Source organism: Nicotiana tomentosiformis, chromosome 3 (assembly GCF_000390325.3).
Source record: "Nicotiana tomentosiformis chromosome 3, ASM39032v3, whole genome shotgun sequence".
In the NCBI taxonomy this organism is placed as follows: Eukaryota; Viridiplantae; Streptophyta; class Magnoliopsida; order Solanales; family Solanaceae; genus Nicotiana; species Nicotiana tomentosiformis.
The window spans coordinates 137728131-137745182 of record NC_090814.1 but is presented as its reverse complement, the minus strand read 5'-3'; the positions used below and the strand labels follow the sequence as shown (position 1 = coordinate 137745182).

At 36.0% G+C, this 17052-nt stretch overlaps 2 protein-coding genes across 2 annotated transcripts; one reads left to right on the top strand and one right to left on the bottom strand.

Moving 5' to 3' along the window:
• Positions 1 to 358: 358 nt before the first annotated feature.
• LOC104084996 (alpha-1,3-arabinosyltransferase XAT3-like) lies at positions 359 to 2680 on the top strand. The gene is made up of 3 exons (XM_033653111.2): positions 359 to 694; positions 1275 to 1355; positions 1451 to 2680. The coding sequence occupies exons 1-3, from the start codon at positions 553 to 555 to the stop codon at positions 2632 to 2634; spliced, it is 1407 nt and encodes a 468-aa protein (XP_033509002.1). The 5' UTR covers positions 359 to 552; the 3' UTR covers positions 2635 to 2680.
• Positions 2681 to 3492: 812 nt separating this feature from the next.
• Positions 3493 to 15475, bottom strand: LOC104084997 (DExH-box ATP-dependent RNA helicase DExH3). Its single transcript, XM_009588961.4, has 19 exons — positions 14970 to 15475; positions 14729 to 14883; positions 14547 to 14634; positions 14224 to 14439; positions 13084 to 13179; positions 11643 to 11831; positions 11394 to 11553; positions 11183 to 11313; positions 9850 to 10017; positions 9505 to 9777; positions 8518 to 8712; positions 8147 to 8350; positions 7565 to 7634; positions 7309 to 7457; positions 5945 to 6250; positions 5556 to 5615; positions 5296 to 5448; positions 5001 to 5111; positions 3493 to 4786 (listed from the first exon to the last, which is right to left on the bottom strand). Exons 1-19 carry the CDS (start codon positions 15315 to 15317, stop codon positions 4316 to 4318), a joined length of 3543 nt encoding a protein of 1180 aa, XP_009587256.1. The 5' UTR covers positions 15318 to 15475; the 3' UTR covers positions 3493 to 4315.
• Positions 15476 to 17052: the final 1577 nt, after the last annotated feature.

The window sequence follows — 17052 nt, the reverse complement described above, 5'->3', positions numbered from 1 at the left end:
ACCCAAAATGGTATCGTGCATTAAAATCCACGTGTTCATGCTGAAGCACTTAAGCAAATTTAATAAGTTCTTGCTATTCTTAATATAGTAATTTCTATCCAAATAAGAATATGAACGCACATCTAATTTCGACCTAAATTGAATAAATTAAATGCATGTTAATTATCTTGGTAATATTTACCCATAATGTGAAAATGAACAAAGTCCTAATGATGTTTAATTAACAAGTGGTAAGTTGCCGGCCTTTAATTTCTAAACCCTCCTCTTAGACATGGCTATTAAAAGAGACAGTTTTTTGACAATTTCTTTGTCTAATGTAAGTAGTAGTCAACCTTGATATCTCTTTCAAAAAGAGAAAAACAACATAATTTTTAATTTGCAAAATCTCCTAAATTTATGCAAATCGTGGGGAGCAATTACTCTAAATCCTCCTACACTTCATGCTAGTCACTTAGATATTGAACCTCTCTATATCCTGAGAATTGCAAATACTAGCATTTTCTCAATTCTTCATTTCAAATCTTCTCTTTTTATATTACAACTTTTAGCAAAATGAAGTACGACAGTTTCTTTGCAAGGAGTTTCAGTAAACATGAGCAGAAGAAATTAGGATTTGGAGCATTTGTTAGTTGTTTTATAATAGCAGCCACCTTTTGTATTCTCTTCAAGCCTGAATTTCGTCATTTTAAAGTTGGTAAGTCATTTAATTTACCTTTTAGTAATTTAATTTGAAAATCTTACACTGATTTAGAGGATATGATTGTATTCTTTCTTTTCCTTCTCAGAGTGGATTGCATTTTTTCTCTTCATTTCCTTTATAGTCAAAATCTAAGTCTTTGCTAACAATTATTACTTTGTATTTATGCATGGCATTTGTTTACTAGTTGTTTTATTTTTTTGACGTTTATAGTAAGATTAAATTGCATTCACCTTGTAAATATTTCATCATATTGTAAATGGATATAAGTTAAATTCTTAACATAAACGGTATCAGAATATAATGTACACTCATTAATTGGCAAAAAATGGGTAGAAATGACAACATGTAGTCATTCTAGAGGATTGATAGTATTTAGTAATTAGTTAGATTCCTAAATTTCAGTTTTTCAGTTCAATTTCAGGACACAAAGTCCTGAAATTAAGATGTTTAGTTCAAATTTTCTAGACAAAATAAGCACTGGGTAATCCCTAAATAGCATCCCGAAAAAATGAGAATTTGTGTACTTCCCCAAAAAATGATCGTTATTGAACAGTGTTATGTCCTTGTATGACAGTGAATGTTAAGGTATCTCTTCGTGGGCCCCCTCAAATTCTGGCAATAACAGAGGAAGTCAGTAATAAGCCCAAAAAAACATGTAAGTACCAACTTAATACTAGCATTTAACTTTTGCAAATGAGCAAGTTTACATTTATTTAATATCTTACCATAAACATAATTATCTGCTTTCAGATGTTGAAATAAAAGAAGATAAACCAATTTGCAATGTCACACATCCAAGAGCTGATCTCTGTGAGATGAATGGTGATATAAGAATTCATGGAAATTTATCAACCATTTATTTTGTTTCAACTGATAAATTAGCAGATGAAAGGAATAATTCCTGGAGCATAAGACCATATGCTAGAAAAGGTGACAATAGAGCAATGGACAGTGTAACAAACTTAACAGTCAAAAAGGTTTATAGAAATATTTCTCAAGAAATTCCAGATTGCACTAGAAATTATACTGTTCCTGCTATTGTTTTTTCAACTAAAGGATATGCAGGAAATCATTTCCATGATTTCACTGATGTGCTAATTCCATTATTCCAAACTTCGCGACATTTCAACAATGAAGTTCAGTTTCTGATTACAAATAAGAAATCTTGGTGGATTAACAAGTACAAACCAGTGTTACAAAGATTATCAAAGTATGATATTATTGATATTGACAAGGAAAAAGAAGTCCTTTGTTTCCCAAGTATGATAATTGGCTTAAAAGCCAACAAAGAATTCAGCATTAACACTTCAGAATCTCCTTACTCTATGAGTGACTTCACAAAATTCTTGAAAAGTACATATTCCTTGAAAAGAAAATCCGCGGTGAAGTTGAAAAAGAATGCTGATCAAGGAAGGAAAATCAAACCGCGACTTCTTATTATTTCAAGAAGTAAAACGAGGCGTTTTACTAACGTAGAAGAGATTGTTACAATGGCTAGAAATATTGGATTCGACGTAGTTGTTGAAGAAACAAGAGAAAATCTGGCTAAAGTTGCAAAAAAAGTGAACTCATTTGATGTATTAATGGGAGTGCATGGTGCTGGATTGACTAATATGGTTTTCTTGCCAGAAAAAGCAGTTGTTATACAAATTGTGGGGTTAGGAATGGAATGGGTTTCTAAAGTGGACTTTGAAATTCCAGCTTTAGACATGAAATTGAAGTATTTGGATTACAAGATTAGTGTAAATGAGAGTTCTTTAATTCAGCAATATCCAGTTGAGCATCATGTGTTAAAGGATCCTCCTGGTAATATGATTTCTCCTAAAGGATGGATTTCATATAGGAAAATTTATTTAGAACAGCAAGATGTAAAAATTGATGTAAATAGGTTTAGAGGAACACTTTTGAAAGCATTTGAGCTGTTGCAGAGTTGATATTTTTAATAAATTATTTAATAAACAAAGGCACAAGAACAGGACAACCTTCATTCAATTTATTCTTGTTTCACTTTTCTTTTGTTCTTTTCTTTCTTTGGTTCAGCTCAGATAGTCTAGCTAAATTCTTCTTTGTCATTTTGCCTTTTCTAAATGAGGCTAAATCCAGATGGCATGTTGTTGAAAGTCAATCTTGTAGCTAACGAGAAGGGAAAATAGTCATTGACTAGTTATATGAGGTATATTCTCCTTGCAATAAATTGGTCAACTTTAATTTAGTGGAGTAGTATGTCAATTCCAATCTCATTTACTCTAAATGAAGTGCATAATTTACCATGATACCTATATTAATTGATGCATATTTTATTGGATTTAAAAAAATGATTTGAAATGAGTAATAAATACTGTGGGTATAACAGGAAAAAAGAATTTGTCTTCTCTTGATATGCGTAAAGTAAAATAAAAATAAAAATCTATTTTTAGTATACATGCCAAGTAAAAGTAAAAGTGAACAGGGGTAATATTCCTAAACGATAAATTTTGCAACTTCAAAATACCAAAAAGTTATTACTTCTAAAAGAAGGAAGTTTGTCTCCCCCAAAAATGATGAAGTAAAAAATGGGAATATAGACTCATATAGCGTTTTTAGTTGAGTATTTTTCATCTAATTTCGCTTTTTGTTAATTCATTTATTTATCATTTCTCGGTTTGCCACAACCTTATCAAATGGTCTTACATTCAGCCGGCAATAGAAATAAGGGATTTTCACGTAGTATAGCTGCCCTCAAAAGAATAACAGGCAAATGTATATTTTTAGAAATATCATCAAACGGAAAAGTAAAGCAATAAAAACTCATGTAGCTAAGATAGCTCCTTGAATATATATTCCAAATAATTAATCAAATCCCCTTTCGCCTACAGCAAACAGATAACAGTATACCCATCTACAGATTCTTGTACAGAGTCACAGGGAACACTTTTGACAAATCTGCACCCAAAACTCCAAAAGGACCCCCAGCGACGAAAATCTCAGTGAAACTGGAGATGCACCATCGAACTGTAATCATTATTGAGAATAAGAAAGCAAATACAATCTTAGACATGGGATTCTATATATGATCATTCACAAGTCTCTGTAATACAACTTTGTATTTGGTGTATAACTCTCCATTTCCTCTAACAGATCCATCCTCATGAGCTATAATGAATGAGAAGCAGAGACATACAAGGAATAAATATTAGTGTGTACACTCCGAGGCTAAGCTGATCGTTCAGGTCATTGCACATCTGCCCATCTAAACTAGGTGGCGTTCCTCTTCTCGGCGAAAGAATTGATCAATTCTTACTTCATAATGACAAGCCTTTAGGGCAGATGTGTTGGATAGAGAATACAGACATCATGTTGACCACATAGTGCAGTGAATATTAATCAAAAGTCACCAAATAGGAAGTTACCGTATTGATACGTTCCTCCCACATTGCCAATGCATAAATCCACTAGCTTCCTCGAAGATTGTCAGCAACCCTCTTCAAAAATGAAGGTCCAATAAGACATGATTATATACACCCTTCAAGCTGCATCTTCTTGGCCAAAAGTTACTCGTCTCTATTCAACCAAGAAATATAATGCCAGCAAGGACCTCTTCATCCGCGGGACTGTCAGGTTAGTGACCCAAGACAATTACCTCCATTTCGTACTATGAAGTTGCTTTTTACTCTTGCTTTTCTTCAAAAGTGCTGACATGTGTTCAACAGCCTTAGAAGACGACTGTGTCTCACCAGTCAACCACTGCAGAGCTTCAGCAGCTGCATCTTTTTCAGCGTCCTTCTTACTACCACAAGGCTGACCAACAAAGTTCAACCCATTGAATATTACAGTGGAGCGGAACTTATTATTTTTTAGTTGAGTAGTCTTGTAATTGGGTGATTGGTGACCAGCCCGAGCAAGCAATGTCTGGAGATGAGACTTCGGATTTTCACCACCAGTGCCCTTTGTTGAACTGATGCTTTTTTGCAACTCCTTTGCGGACTTCTTTGGGGACGGTTTACGACCAAAGACAAACTTACCTTCACAGTGATCCTCCGACACCAGCAATCTAACAGCTTCTAATAGCTCACCATGACTGCCTACATCAAAATTACGGTCCAAAAGCTGCCAGAAAAAACAAACATCAGGCGAGAAAGAAGGATTTGTCATATGCACCCACTTATAATATGCTTTCTGAAGAATGCATGTGATACGAGCTACGCGTGCAAATAGTCAATACCATCAGTCACACAGTTGACAGGAGCAACACTACAGAAACGGCAATAATGGAAAACTCAAAAAGAAGATGGCACGAACAAAGATGGCGACATATACATACTTTCTTATGGACAAGTTCATTAAGCTCCCTCTTCAAGCTTAAATAAGTATTTGCCAGTGAGGGGCTCATGAAAAACTCCAAGTACCCTCCAAGCATCATCAAGTATCCATCCTAACAAGAGAAATGAGTTTTTAAGGGAAAAAACAAACACTAATTAGTAGAGATACTCATAAAAAGGATTCGAGAACATGACAACATGAACCTTGCAAAACAAAAAAGAAATCAGCATCCTCCGTGAGGGAAGTGGGGTGGGGGTGGAGGTGGGAGCAGGCAAAGTCAGAAGAAAGAAACTTACTAGAGCTCGTCCAAAAATGCTTCCGCCAAACAAGAGTAGGACAGAATCAGATACAGCTGTAGAATCACGCAGGAATACTGCATTCACTTTAACTTTCTCATTGAAGACAAGCCATGGATATGGGATTTGCAGCTCTTGGGCATTAACAGAATTCTAAGTGGAAAAAGGAAAACCACTATTAAAAGATGGGAACTTTTCCTTTAGAAATTACATGAAATGTGTCACAATTTAAATAACACTAATTATACTATGAAGCTTACAGAGTACAAAAGAACTCCACCATCCTCCATTGTTTTCAGTGAGATTGACCTCTCCTTGTTCTGTCAGTAAAATATATGTTCAATTAGCACTCAAAGATACAAGAATGACGGGTCGTCACGAGATTCTGATAAATACATAGGAAAACCATCAATCCTAGCTCAACACTCACCCAACTTTTTATTGAAACCTAGCTCAACACTCACCCAACTTTTTATTGAAAAATTTACAAAGATGGAAGTGCAACCATGCATGCAGTGAGAGAGAGCGAAAGAATTTAGGAATCAGTATCATGTACAAGCCAACTTCTACTTCATGTAAATAACAGATGAAGCGCTAACCTCAATCACCAAGAGTAAGAAGGGTTGTTAAATCAAAGAGCATAACTCACCACAACAGAGCATATGCCAGGGAATAACCCACCACATATAATTGCTCGAACAAGATGTTCATCATTACTCCAGGCATTACAACTCTGAAAGCTATCAACTAGACCAATTTCCTTAAGCAGATGCAAAAATTGCTTTCGAAGGGAGTCCATCGCTTTGAGAGTTTGCGCAGAAAGGAAATTTTTCCAACAGTACTCATAACCAGATTGCTGCCTCTCAGCGTTTCTCCAGCCATCATAAGCCCGAACAAGAGCAAGATGATCACTGAAGTCACGAGCAGAAAACTGGGCTTTGGCAGACTCAGCCAGCTGCAGAAAATATATTTCAAAAACATTATACATACTCAGCCAGCTGCAAAAAGTATATTTCAAAAATATTATACATACTCAGCCAGCTGCAGAAAGTATATTTCAAAAACATTATACAAGGTCCTCATGGGAAAGAGACAGAGCGCTATAGGGAACACTAGGTGACAAAACAACTAATTAAAGAGGTTCCACAAATATAGAAAAAGATCTCAGTTCAAACATCGTTTCCAAGCACTAGGATAAAGGATGTGCAAAGGTGAAAAGTACGCTTTAGCAGGCTTGGGATAATATAAAGAACCATGCAACTGAAATAGTTTCTTTCCAAAATCCATGGGACTTGTGGCAATTTCCCAAGCTACTGCTTATAACTCAATATGCTGATGTCCTTAAACTACCAAAACTCGCATTAGTAAGAGTGCAGTCAGTTCAGGATAGGTCCTGTCCCCTATCACATCTTCACAAGACCAACTTTTCCTTTTAGAATATTGTTTAAATTTCGCGGCTAGATTCAGCACACGCCCTCGTTGTCAAATTTATAAGGTAATACTATATTGTCAACCAAGTGTTTTTTTTTTTATGAAGAACAACTTAGTGTTTTGTATTTTGCACATTGCAGTAGCAAAGACCCCTATTCCTAAGCACTAATGTTGTTAAAGAAAATAAGTTCATTTACATTTTACGGTCCCCATAACCAACTGGGAAATGTTGGCAAGTAGTTAGGTGATAGACCATTATTCCTTGCACTGATGCTGTAAAAGAAAGGGAGTGACTTTACATTTTACAGTCCCCAAACTTGGAACAAATGCAACTGAAGATCTGGCTTAGATAAACGGAAATGTTTACAGAAGCAACTTTTGAAAAGCATGCACATAAAACGTATTAAATCTGTTTCTCATAGAAACAACGCACAGATATTCCTTAAGTAAAGAAAGAGATAAATGTACTACTGTGAGAAAAGGACATAATATGTTAACATGTTTAGACATTAGTTGAGTCACTCCAAGAAACAAGAAGAAGATGGTAAGTTCTCATTCATAAAGCAGAGAATATTAACTTACATCTTTTTTGTCAAATGGCATTAAAAATGGGTCTCTAACACTTAAACCAGCAACAACTGTCATAATTGGATCCAGGCAGTTGAATACTGCACCTAATATTATCATTTTTCCCAGTTTTGGTTCAACTGGAAGCATTGATAAGTGTTGTCCTACAAGAAAATCCAGAAGTCAAGTTTTCTTTTCCCCCCCAAAAAAAAGATGAAGAAGACTATGGAGAAATTGCTGAGAGATCAAGAAAAATCAGCTATGCTTTTACCAAGTACTGTCAGATTTTCATTCTCATCTAGAGCCCCTATTGTCTTCAGAAACTCAACAGCATTTTGAACCTGCAAAACAATATTTGCAAATACATAAAAAATCAAATTAACCACACAACAAAGATATATGTCCATTAACAATAAAGTCAAGGAGCCAGAATTGTCAAACAAAGAAGTATATCTACCAGACAACTTAAATCCAGGTTTGGTTGAAAGAAAGGCAGACATAACATATTCTTCACCTAATAGGATGTACATGTCCCTATCTCAACGCGTTTTCATGAGCAGAATGTAAAAATTAAGAAAATTCAGTGGTTAACCAGTCTAACACGCTCAGAAATGATGCCATATGCACATATTAAGTTGTTCGGTGTCACCATCCATTTAAGACATTGGAAAATTTGAACTGGAATGTAGCAAGTTCATCAAATATAACATAACATCCCTCCTGATTATCTCCACCCCCCAAAGACAATCTAAACAATTTCCCCCCATTTTACTTACCCTCATTTTCAACTTCCACTGTCACAAACAACCACACATATTCAACAAACTGGGTGAAAGAGTATATCTCAACTTACAGATAGTGGTTCTGGTGGCTGCAATGCCTTAGATAGAAAGTCTGAAATACTTCCAAGTTGTAAGCTTTTAATCTGCAAACATAGAGATTGTAATGGTGTCCTCAGAAGCTCCGGCAGTTGATAATCTGCAAAAGCTTCAAATACACATCTAGGATAGAGATGATAACACTCCCCAGGTTGAACACGGCCAGCTCTTCCTCTTCTCTGGAAAATCAAATGGACATTCGCTTATTATGTAGATTCCACCGCACTAATTAAATAATCAAGAAAAAAGCTGGGGGGAGTATGTGGATCCATGCATCAAAATGCATAATTATTTTAGGTATTTAAGTATTGCAAAGGCTGAAGCAGGTAGATTATATATATCTTACTTGACGAGCAGAAGCTTTTGAAATCCAAGAAGGAAGCAAACATGGAGTGTTGTTGAGTGCATCATAAGATGTCTCTTTTGCCTTTCCACAGTCGACCACAAAAACCACATCATTGATGGTGATACTTGTTTCAGCCATGTTGGTAGCTAATACAATTTTCCTTATTCCATCTTCTGGCTTATCAAAAATCAATTTCTGTTTGCAAGCGAGTAGAGATCAAAAGTTAAGAGTGTACAACAATATATAAATGAAATGAGAATAGCAACCAGATTTAAATTATCAAAAAATTTACTTAATCATAAATTAATGATCTTGACTAGATTTTAAAGCTCCCAACTGTGCAGGGATGAAACTCAATCTACTCCTCTAGCTCTCAAGGTTACCAACCTATCCTTCTTCCATGATTATTTTAGATGAGTTTTAAAATGGAAGTTAAGAAAGAACCTATCGGCGCCTGATCAGTTCCATGATAATTGTTAATTAATGCTTTTTGTCATAAAACATGTCTTCCGTGCTAGGATGAAACTCAACACAACAGCGATATCATGAGAATACCAACCTATTCATTCTGCAGGCCTAAAATCAAAGAAAGAGAATTCACTAAATAATTCTTCGGAAAAGATTAGAAAGAAAAGCATCATCACCTATTCAAAATAAAATTCCTTAAAACAGTTTAAAAGAAACAAGCTCCTTGAAACCTTATATATATATATATATATATATATTGATTGGTTAATTTTTACTACGCAATAGGACAAAGATATTATACAGTGACTTCACCTTTAAATTGAAAAGCGTTTTAGCTTTTAAAAGATACTGGAAGGACCCAGCAGATTACATTCTGCCTTTGAATAACCGAAATTCCTCCATAAAGACGTACACAAATTTCTACAATACTGATTCTCTAAAAAAGTTAAAAGAGTATAGAAACAAAACGACAACTATGGGAAAGGAGGATAAAAGGTAACACTTCCAACTTGGCGATACCTGCTCCGCACTGGCCATGGAACCATGGCATGCAAGCAGCAATACTCTGCTTGGATCTCCCAATAGAGGATGAGCCTGCAGCTGATCTTTCAAAGCATTAATGTCATCCCAACCTGTCATGAAAACCAACACAGCACCTGGCCTTTCGTTTTTACATATGTGGCAAAGCACATGCTCAATGAGGTTGAAGCCTATTGAATCAGGATTCCAACAGGAAAGTGAATCCCGAGTACGAGGATTATACTGCCCAAAATCAGCTGCTTCTAGTGATTCCTGTTTCAAAGCCTAAGTATCAAACAAAAACTATCATACAGAGCCCATGATAACATCATAGAGATTCTATACCTCAACAGCTGAAGCAATTTGAGTCTTCCTCTTCCTATCAGTCTGCTTCTGCATTTTCCACATCTTGTCTTGACCATAATTATCAATTTGATTATATGGAGTTAACCGATATCTAGTTATTTCCAAAATATTTTCCAGAAAATGACTTCGGACTGGATAAGTAAAACCCTGATGAGAGAAAAGAGAGATTTTAGCCCCCCAAAAAAGCATTCTAGGAAGATCAAGAACTCTAGAGCAGCTCAAATATGATGCTAATGTTATAAGCCTTTGGCCATGCAAATCCAAATGACTTCTATGGTATTGCTGAAATGTAAAAGTCTAAAATAAACCGTGGATATAGTGACCTGAATGATCATAAATAAAGAGATATATGTTAAAACTGAGTGCCACTACTCCATTCCATTTTTGTTTTAAGAATCAATCAAGCTATCAACTAAGCTTCTCTCTGAGATTAGTTGAAGTCAGTTATATAACTCTTCTTTCATTTTTTTTTTTTTTTGATAAGCCAAAATTTGTATTACCAAACACCAAGCAAGTGTCAAAGGTACTTCTACTATATTCAAGTCCAATTTATTACAATAGTACGTACTTTGTATTTTAGGCAAATTAGTGGTTCTACAAAATAGAGGTTCTCTAATTTCATATTTACCACTCGACAAACATAAAAGTCTCTAATTAGAATAAAAAATTCCTAACACCATCAATAACAGCAAGACCTTAATTCCAACTAGACTGTATCACTTATATAAAATCCTTTATTTCCATCACGTTTTATTTTAGTTAAGTCCACATTGATCCCGAAGGATCCTAGGTTTTAGGATACAACTTCCTTTTATATAATTTTACGTCTATCTATCTCTTTTTATCACATTACATCATATCACATCAACTGATTAGTGCATCTGGAGCTCTACGCAGGACATAACCAAACTATCTTAAGTAATGTTTTCCTTTTGTCATTTGAAACTCCATGTGTGCACATGCGCGCTCTGTTGGATACGATGATTTCTACTCTTGTCCAATTGTGTATGACCGACATTTATCTTAATATCCGCAGTTGTACAACTCTCATGTTATAGATATATTGAACATCTAAAGCCCAATGCTCAACCCTATGTAAAATTGATGGCCTCACAACTGTTCCATAGAATCTTCTTTAACTATCGCAGCTAGTTTCCTATAGCATAGAATGTCAAAACAATCTTCCCTCTCCCTCCCTCCCTCCCTTTACTTTTTGGTCATGAAGGAGGTATCCGGATGTCAGTATTTGGACGGGTATCACATGATTTAAAGCCTACAACATGGTAGAAAATGTAATAAACCTTCGACTTACAGGAATATGGATCATTGGAGCGCGGCCAAAATAGGAAGAGAAGAGCTCAGCGTTAAGAGTAGCACTCATCAAGATCAGCCTCAATTCCGGTCGACGGGGAAGGAGATCTTTAAGGACAATCAAAAGGAAATCTGAAAGGAAAGACAACTCTAGTAAGCAACTTGAAGTACAAGAGTTTAAAAAACTGCAACATTGCCAGGTGGGCAGGTACCTTCATTCATTCCCCGTTCATGAATCTCGTCTACAATAACGTGAGTGACACCTCCCAAATTTCTATCAACCAGTAATCTCCTCAGAAGAATGCCAGTGGTGCAAAATAAGAGGCGTGTATCCCTCCCTTTCATGCCCTCAAGCCGAACCTTGTAGCCCACCTACAAATTGGAGAACACAACCAGAAGAAAAACCATTTTATATACCCAATAAACACATACAGAAGAAATAGCAAGAGCCAAAAACTCACAGATTCTCCCAGACTCTCCCCACGCTCTGCAGCAACTCTTTCAGACACAGCCATAGCAGATATTCGCCTTGGTTGAGTACAAATAATATTACAAGTAGCTCCACGAGCAGCTTCAATCTCAGCTTCTAAAATGTACTGAGGCAATTGGGTAGTCTTACCACATCCAGTTTCCCCAGACACGACCACCACCTGCACCACAACCAATTGCAGTCAGGACAATTCTTCAAATGAAGTTTCTTTTTTCTTTTTTTTGAGAATGTATCTTCACATGAATCATTTTGCCCAGCCTAATTCTAGGAAAGCAAGCCTCAATTGGATTAAAGTATTCCTTAACATAAAAGTATCACTCTTTCACTCTTACTAATATAAAAAAGATAAACACTGCAGTAGCTGGCAGTATCTCCTTGGTAGTTGGTACTAGTAACAACAAGTGAAAATCCCACAAGTAGGGTCTGGGGAGGTAGGATGTACGCAGCCTTATCCCTACCCTGGAAGGACAGAGAGACTGTTTCCGATAGATCCTCGGCTAAAGAAGATGGAAGAAGCGATGATAGCAATTCATAGCAAGACAATATATTTAGAAAACTAAATTGAAGATAGCAATAAAGAATATGAAAGAAGTACCGATAGCAAGTAATAGCAAGACAATATATTTAGAGAAACAAAATCCGAGGTCTGATAGCAATAGAGAATATGAAAGGAGCACTGATAGCAAACTAAGGAAGTACATGTGACAAGTAATAACGGAACAAGATATGCGAAAATAGCAAACTCGGGATAAAAAGGTACCATACTAACACTAACACTAAAGACTAATGAAGACAAAGCGAAACGCACGACTACCTACTAACCTTCTACACTAATCCTTAACCTCCACACCCTCTTATACAGGGTCATGTCCTCGGTTAGCTCAAATTGCGCCATGTCCCGCCTGATCACCTCTCCCCAAGACTTTTTTGTCCTACCTCTACCCTTCCTCTTGCCCCCCAAGGCCAACCTCTCACACCTCCTGACTGGGGCATCTATGCTTCTTCTCTTAACATGCCCGAACCATCTCAGTCTCGCCTCTCGCGTCTTTTCCTGGACCACTCCCACCTTGTCACGAATAACTCTCCTTGATACTTGGCTTAATAAAATTACCTTATTTTATCAACAAAAAAAAAAAAAAAAGATAAAACTGGACTATCAGATATGCAGGTTAGGGCCCATATATCAAGAGGACTTCTTGATGTGCTATTTTCACCATGCTACAACGTCCGCATAAAGCGACCCACAAATGTGCGTACTTTCGATGGATTCATTGGTCAATCAAAATTGAAAGTGGAAATCTAAATCAAGTCAAATAAGAAGCCTTGGAAGGAATATCTACTGTTATTCAACCTAAATACATAGCAAAAGCAAAGCCATACAAGTGAATTATTTGACAGAACTGCATATAAACCTGATTCTCAGAAATAGCTCTAAGCAATGTCTCTCTCTCTTTAAATGCTGGGAGACTTCTTCGAATTTCTTGCATCTTCTGGCCTTCTGGAGACCCCTACAGAAAGATGGCTGTCAGTCAAAACTGATGTTTAGAATACTGCATAAAGATGAGTTGTTGTATTGCAGTACGCAATCAAGAGGCAACTTGATAGTTACCTTTTGCAAAAATTCATGTGTACATTACTGAGAACTTCAAAGCAAGTTCCATCAATCCACCACTACCCACTTTACCATCAAAAAACTTAGAATATAATTTCTAAAAATTTTGACAAAGACAAATGTAAAATTGATTTTGAAATTACACATGAACTTAATTAATTAATTTGTTCTGTTTAAGAAGAAATCATATCGGCTATCCATCATCTTGTGCACTAAATTTATAGTACAAAAGTTACTGCAATAGCTGTTCAAAGTTTGGTTATTATGCATTTCGTCTTTTTTGTTTGTTTGTGTGATAGTAACAAGTTAATTTGCATTTCTTTTTTACTTGTAGGAATGAAAGTAAAAGGAAAAAATCCAGGGAATCACATTGAGCATGTAGAGCTCGACCAAAATGGGACATATTTACATAGTCCACATGCAGAATACAAAAATAGTCATTAGATCTCTTGAACTTCCAAGTCCAAATACAGAATTCAGAATGAATATCATAAACGTATGTAATGAGTGCAAGTGCAAAACCAAGGAATGCAAATGCTATAACGTGAACGAAGCACTGGAAGAACAGGTCCCGGCCCCTAAGCCACTCTATATGGCTCACGATTGTGTTGAGTAATTCAACCTCCAAACAAGCAGTAAGTTGATTTGACAAGATGATCACAACTACCCCTAAAAAATTTAGTACTTGAAAACTTGTACTCTATTATGTGATGCTTCACCTCCTTGGACTCTGCTAAAGTGCCAAGCCAATACACATTCATTATGTGAACAGCATCCATATTTCTCAGGTAACAAGATACAAAACATTTTGAAGAGAGAGAAGAAGACAGCAGCCTAACGTGGCCCAGCAGATAGAGGAGAAATAAGGTCTGAACAACATATGGATAACAACATGACACAAATAAAAGTTGCAACAATCTGGCAAAAGATAGAATATAACCTTCCAATCTTCTTGTCTATTCCGCATCTCCAAGCTCCTTCGCCTGAGAATTCGCTCTGCAACAACACTTTGTGCAAATGGCTTCTCATTCTCATAAAGCTCTTTATCATTGAGAGAAGCATTATGTGCAAAGTTTTCCTTGTTTGCGGACTTTTTAGAAAGATGTGCTTTAAGAAGATCATCTACTCTGTTTTGTAATCCATAAGGTAACACTACCTAAAATATCAATGCGAGATGCATTAATAGAAGAACATACTGAAAAAAAGATTGAAGCATAAAGCACATATAGCCAGATAAAAAACTTCATGTTAACACTTATTTACCTCTCTCTGTGGACGCTTAGCATCCAAATCTGGCCTATAATTCGGCAATGGGACTTTGCTAAACACAACTGCTTTTTCATACTGGCGGCTGCATCAAAATATATACCGAATAAACTCACAACAAAGTGAACATAAAAACATCATCACATCACATAGGGATATGTTAAAGAAATTTGATATACCAATGCAAACCCATTCTAGTTGCCAGAGCTGATATATGCTCAAAATCGCGACGGTCCTTTTTCTCCCTTGAGACCACTTCTTGGTCACCTTTTTTGCGCATTAACATGTTTAGCTTCCACCTCCATTCTTCAATATTATGAAGGGTTCCATCACACTAGAGTTGATAACAACGAAAAGTGAGAAAAAGGTATAAGCTCTTATGCTGAAAAATAGAAGTCCCTTATTTTATTAGACACTTACCAGTTGCTTAGACGACTCAGTTTCACGATCAGACTCGGACTGGGACTCATACTCATCATAAGCAAAACGACCATACCCTAAATTCTGCTGATAAAAATACGGAAAAGAAAAAGAAGAAGAAGATGAACCATTTCTTTTCCGCCTTAATACAACAGACGAATTAGAAGAGCCCTTGGCTGAGCAAAAGAATCTAACTTGTGACGGGCAGTGAAGAAGAGGGTCTGTTTTAAAGTGGAAACAAAATTGTAGAGAAGTGGTGGTAGTGGAAGACATAATGGTGAGGAATTGAGTGGCTTTGAGCCTCAGCTTGAGGCAGTTTTGAATAAGGTTAGTGTAAGGCATGGGCATGGTGATTATGCCTAAAAATTAAGTTGAAGATTTTTTCAGGGAAACCATTTTTGTAATTTTGTGGTTAGGGTTTAAGGAGAGAGATGAAAATGAGGAATGGGTAAGAGGTGGTTGCATAGTAATCACAGAAAGGGAAGGAGTAAGGAGACAGTCCAATTCCAATAGCAGAAAATATTTTTGCACTACTACCATTTACTTCGCTATGTTTTTTTTTTTTTTTTTCTCGCGAGTTAATTGTCGGTTTGGCCCCCTTAGAAAGAAAATATGTCGCTTGACCTATTTGTTTTCCTTGAGGGGTTTAAGGTTTCAAAATTTGTTTAATTTGCAAATGAGAACATCTTTAAAGATATGGCTTGATCCTTATCCCTTGGAGGATTAACGATAATTTAATTCAGATAACTAGTACTTCTTTTATATTTTCCTTCAAGTTATTACCTTTACAATTGATGGATTTAGATCTATTGGCACCATAGTACTCTCATAATTGTATAAACATGAATTTTTCTTACTGTACTGCCTCTTTTATAAAGAAAATATACATATGAATTTGCAACTTTGAGGCATAATAATCCGATCTAAAATCCGAAAATCCGATCCGATCCAAACTTTAAAATCCGATCCAATCTGATATTAATTCGGATCGGATTCGGATTGCATTTTCTAGAATCTGAAATCCGAAAATCCGATCCGAAATGTGCTAAATCTAATCTGATCCGATCCATGCACAGCCCTACTCACAACCACAGGCAGACTCGGGTTTTGAAAGTGGTGGAGCATTATTGTCGAATAAATAATTTGAACAAATGATGGACTCAAAATCGAACCAAAGTAGCATACTAAAAATCAAGTTTTGTCCTCCTAAACTGATTCGGACAACTGCCTAAGATTTGAATCTTAGGATGTCAATCAAAACATATACTTGTTACTTAAGATATATACATGTATATACATATATTTTTTTGAAGTTACTAGGGACCGGTGCCCCCTACACGGGATAAGTCTGCATGTGCTCGCAACGTATGTTTGATTTATGAGTTAAAGAATCGTTTGTTTGGTGGGATAAAGGATAATAATCTTGAAAGTAGGTGCGGGATTATTTTTATCCCGCGTGTAGTTGAATTATTGAATCCAAAATTAGCAATCCCATAATAATAAGTTTATATCACAAATTGTGATATTATTCCATCCTTCATTGAGGATGGAATAATAATTCACGGATTACTTAATCCGGGTATAAAATACTACAATCACAAAAGTGCCCCTTTTCAAGGCTTTTTCCCTTGAGTCCTTTAAAAAATTTAAGGTTAAAATTGAAAATAAAAACTTGTTCTACCTTATCTCGTATACACCAAACACGTATTTTATATTATACCCATGTATCTCATTTTTAGTCCAACGAACCAAACATCTTCTAATAAAATTATATTCACTAAATAATTTCGTAACTATTAAATTCTCATATTATAATTGTGTCATCGCGAATGACTTATTCCCCTATCAAACAACCCTTAGAGTTTGAGCCCCGTTAAAAGTAAGGAAGAATTATAGCTCGTGTTGCTTGGCCCAAGAGCCCAACCTAAAATGGCCTAGGTAGGTTTGAAGTCCTTATGCGGTTTGGCCCAGGTTGTATAAAATTTGAAAGAAACTTTTCAGCCTTTAGCCCATTATTAAAGACACACTTCTAAGTTTTTTTTTCTTTTCTTCTTTCCATATTACTCAATCTCTCTCCACTTGC

What these genes read in the sequence shown, in the direction of transcription:
- LOC104084996 (XM_033653111.2), top strand. Translation starts at nt 553, where the DNA reads ATGAAGTACGACAGTTTCTTTGCAAGGAGTTTCAGTAAACATGAGCAG. An exon ending in ATTTCGTCATTTTAAAGTTG is followed by an intron (nt 695 to 1,274) that starts GTAAGTCATTTA and finishes CTTGTATGACAG; the next exon opens with TGAATGTTAAGGTATCTCTT. An exon ending in TAATAAGCCCAAAAAAACAT is followed by an intron (nt 1,356 to 1,450) that starts GTAAGTACCAAC and finishes ATCTGCTTTCAG; the next exon opens with ATGTTGAAATAAAAGAAGAT.
- LOC104084997 (XM_009588961.4), bottom strand. Translation starts at nt 15,317, where the DNA reads ATGCCCATGCCTTACACTAACCTTATTCAAAACTGCCTCAAGCTGAGG. An exon ending in TGAACGGGGAATGAATGAAG is followed by an intron (nt 11,314 to 11,393) that starts GTACCTGCCCAC and finishes CTTTCCTTTCAG; the next exon opens with ATTTCCTTTTGATTGTCCTT. An exon ending in GCATTTTTGGACGAGCTCTA is followed by an intron (nt 5,112 to 5,295) that starts GTAAGTTTCTTT and finishes TTCTCTTGTTAG; the next exon opens with GATGGATACTTGATGATGCT.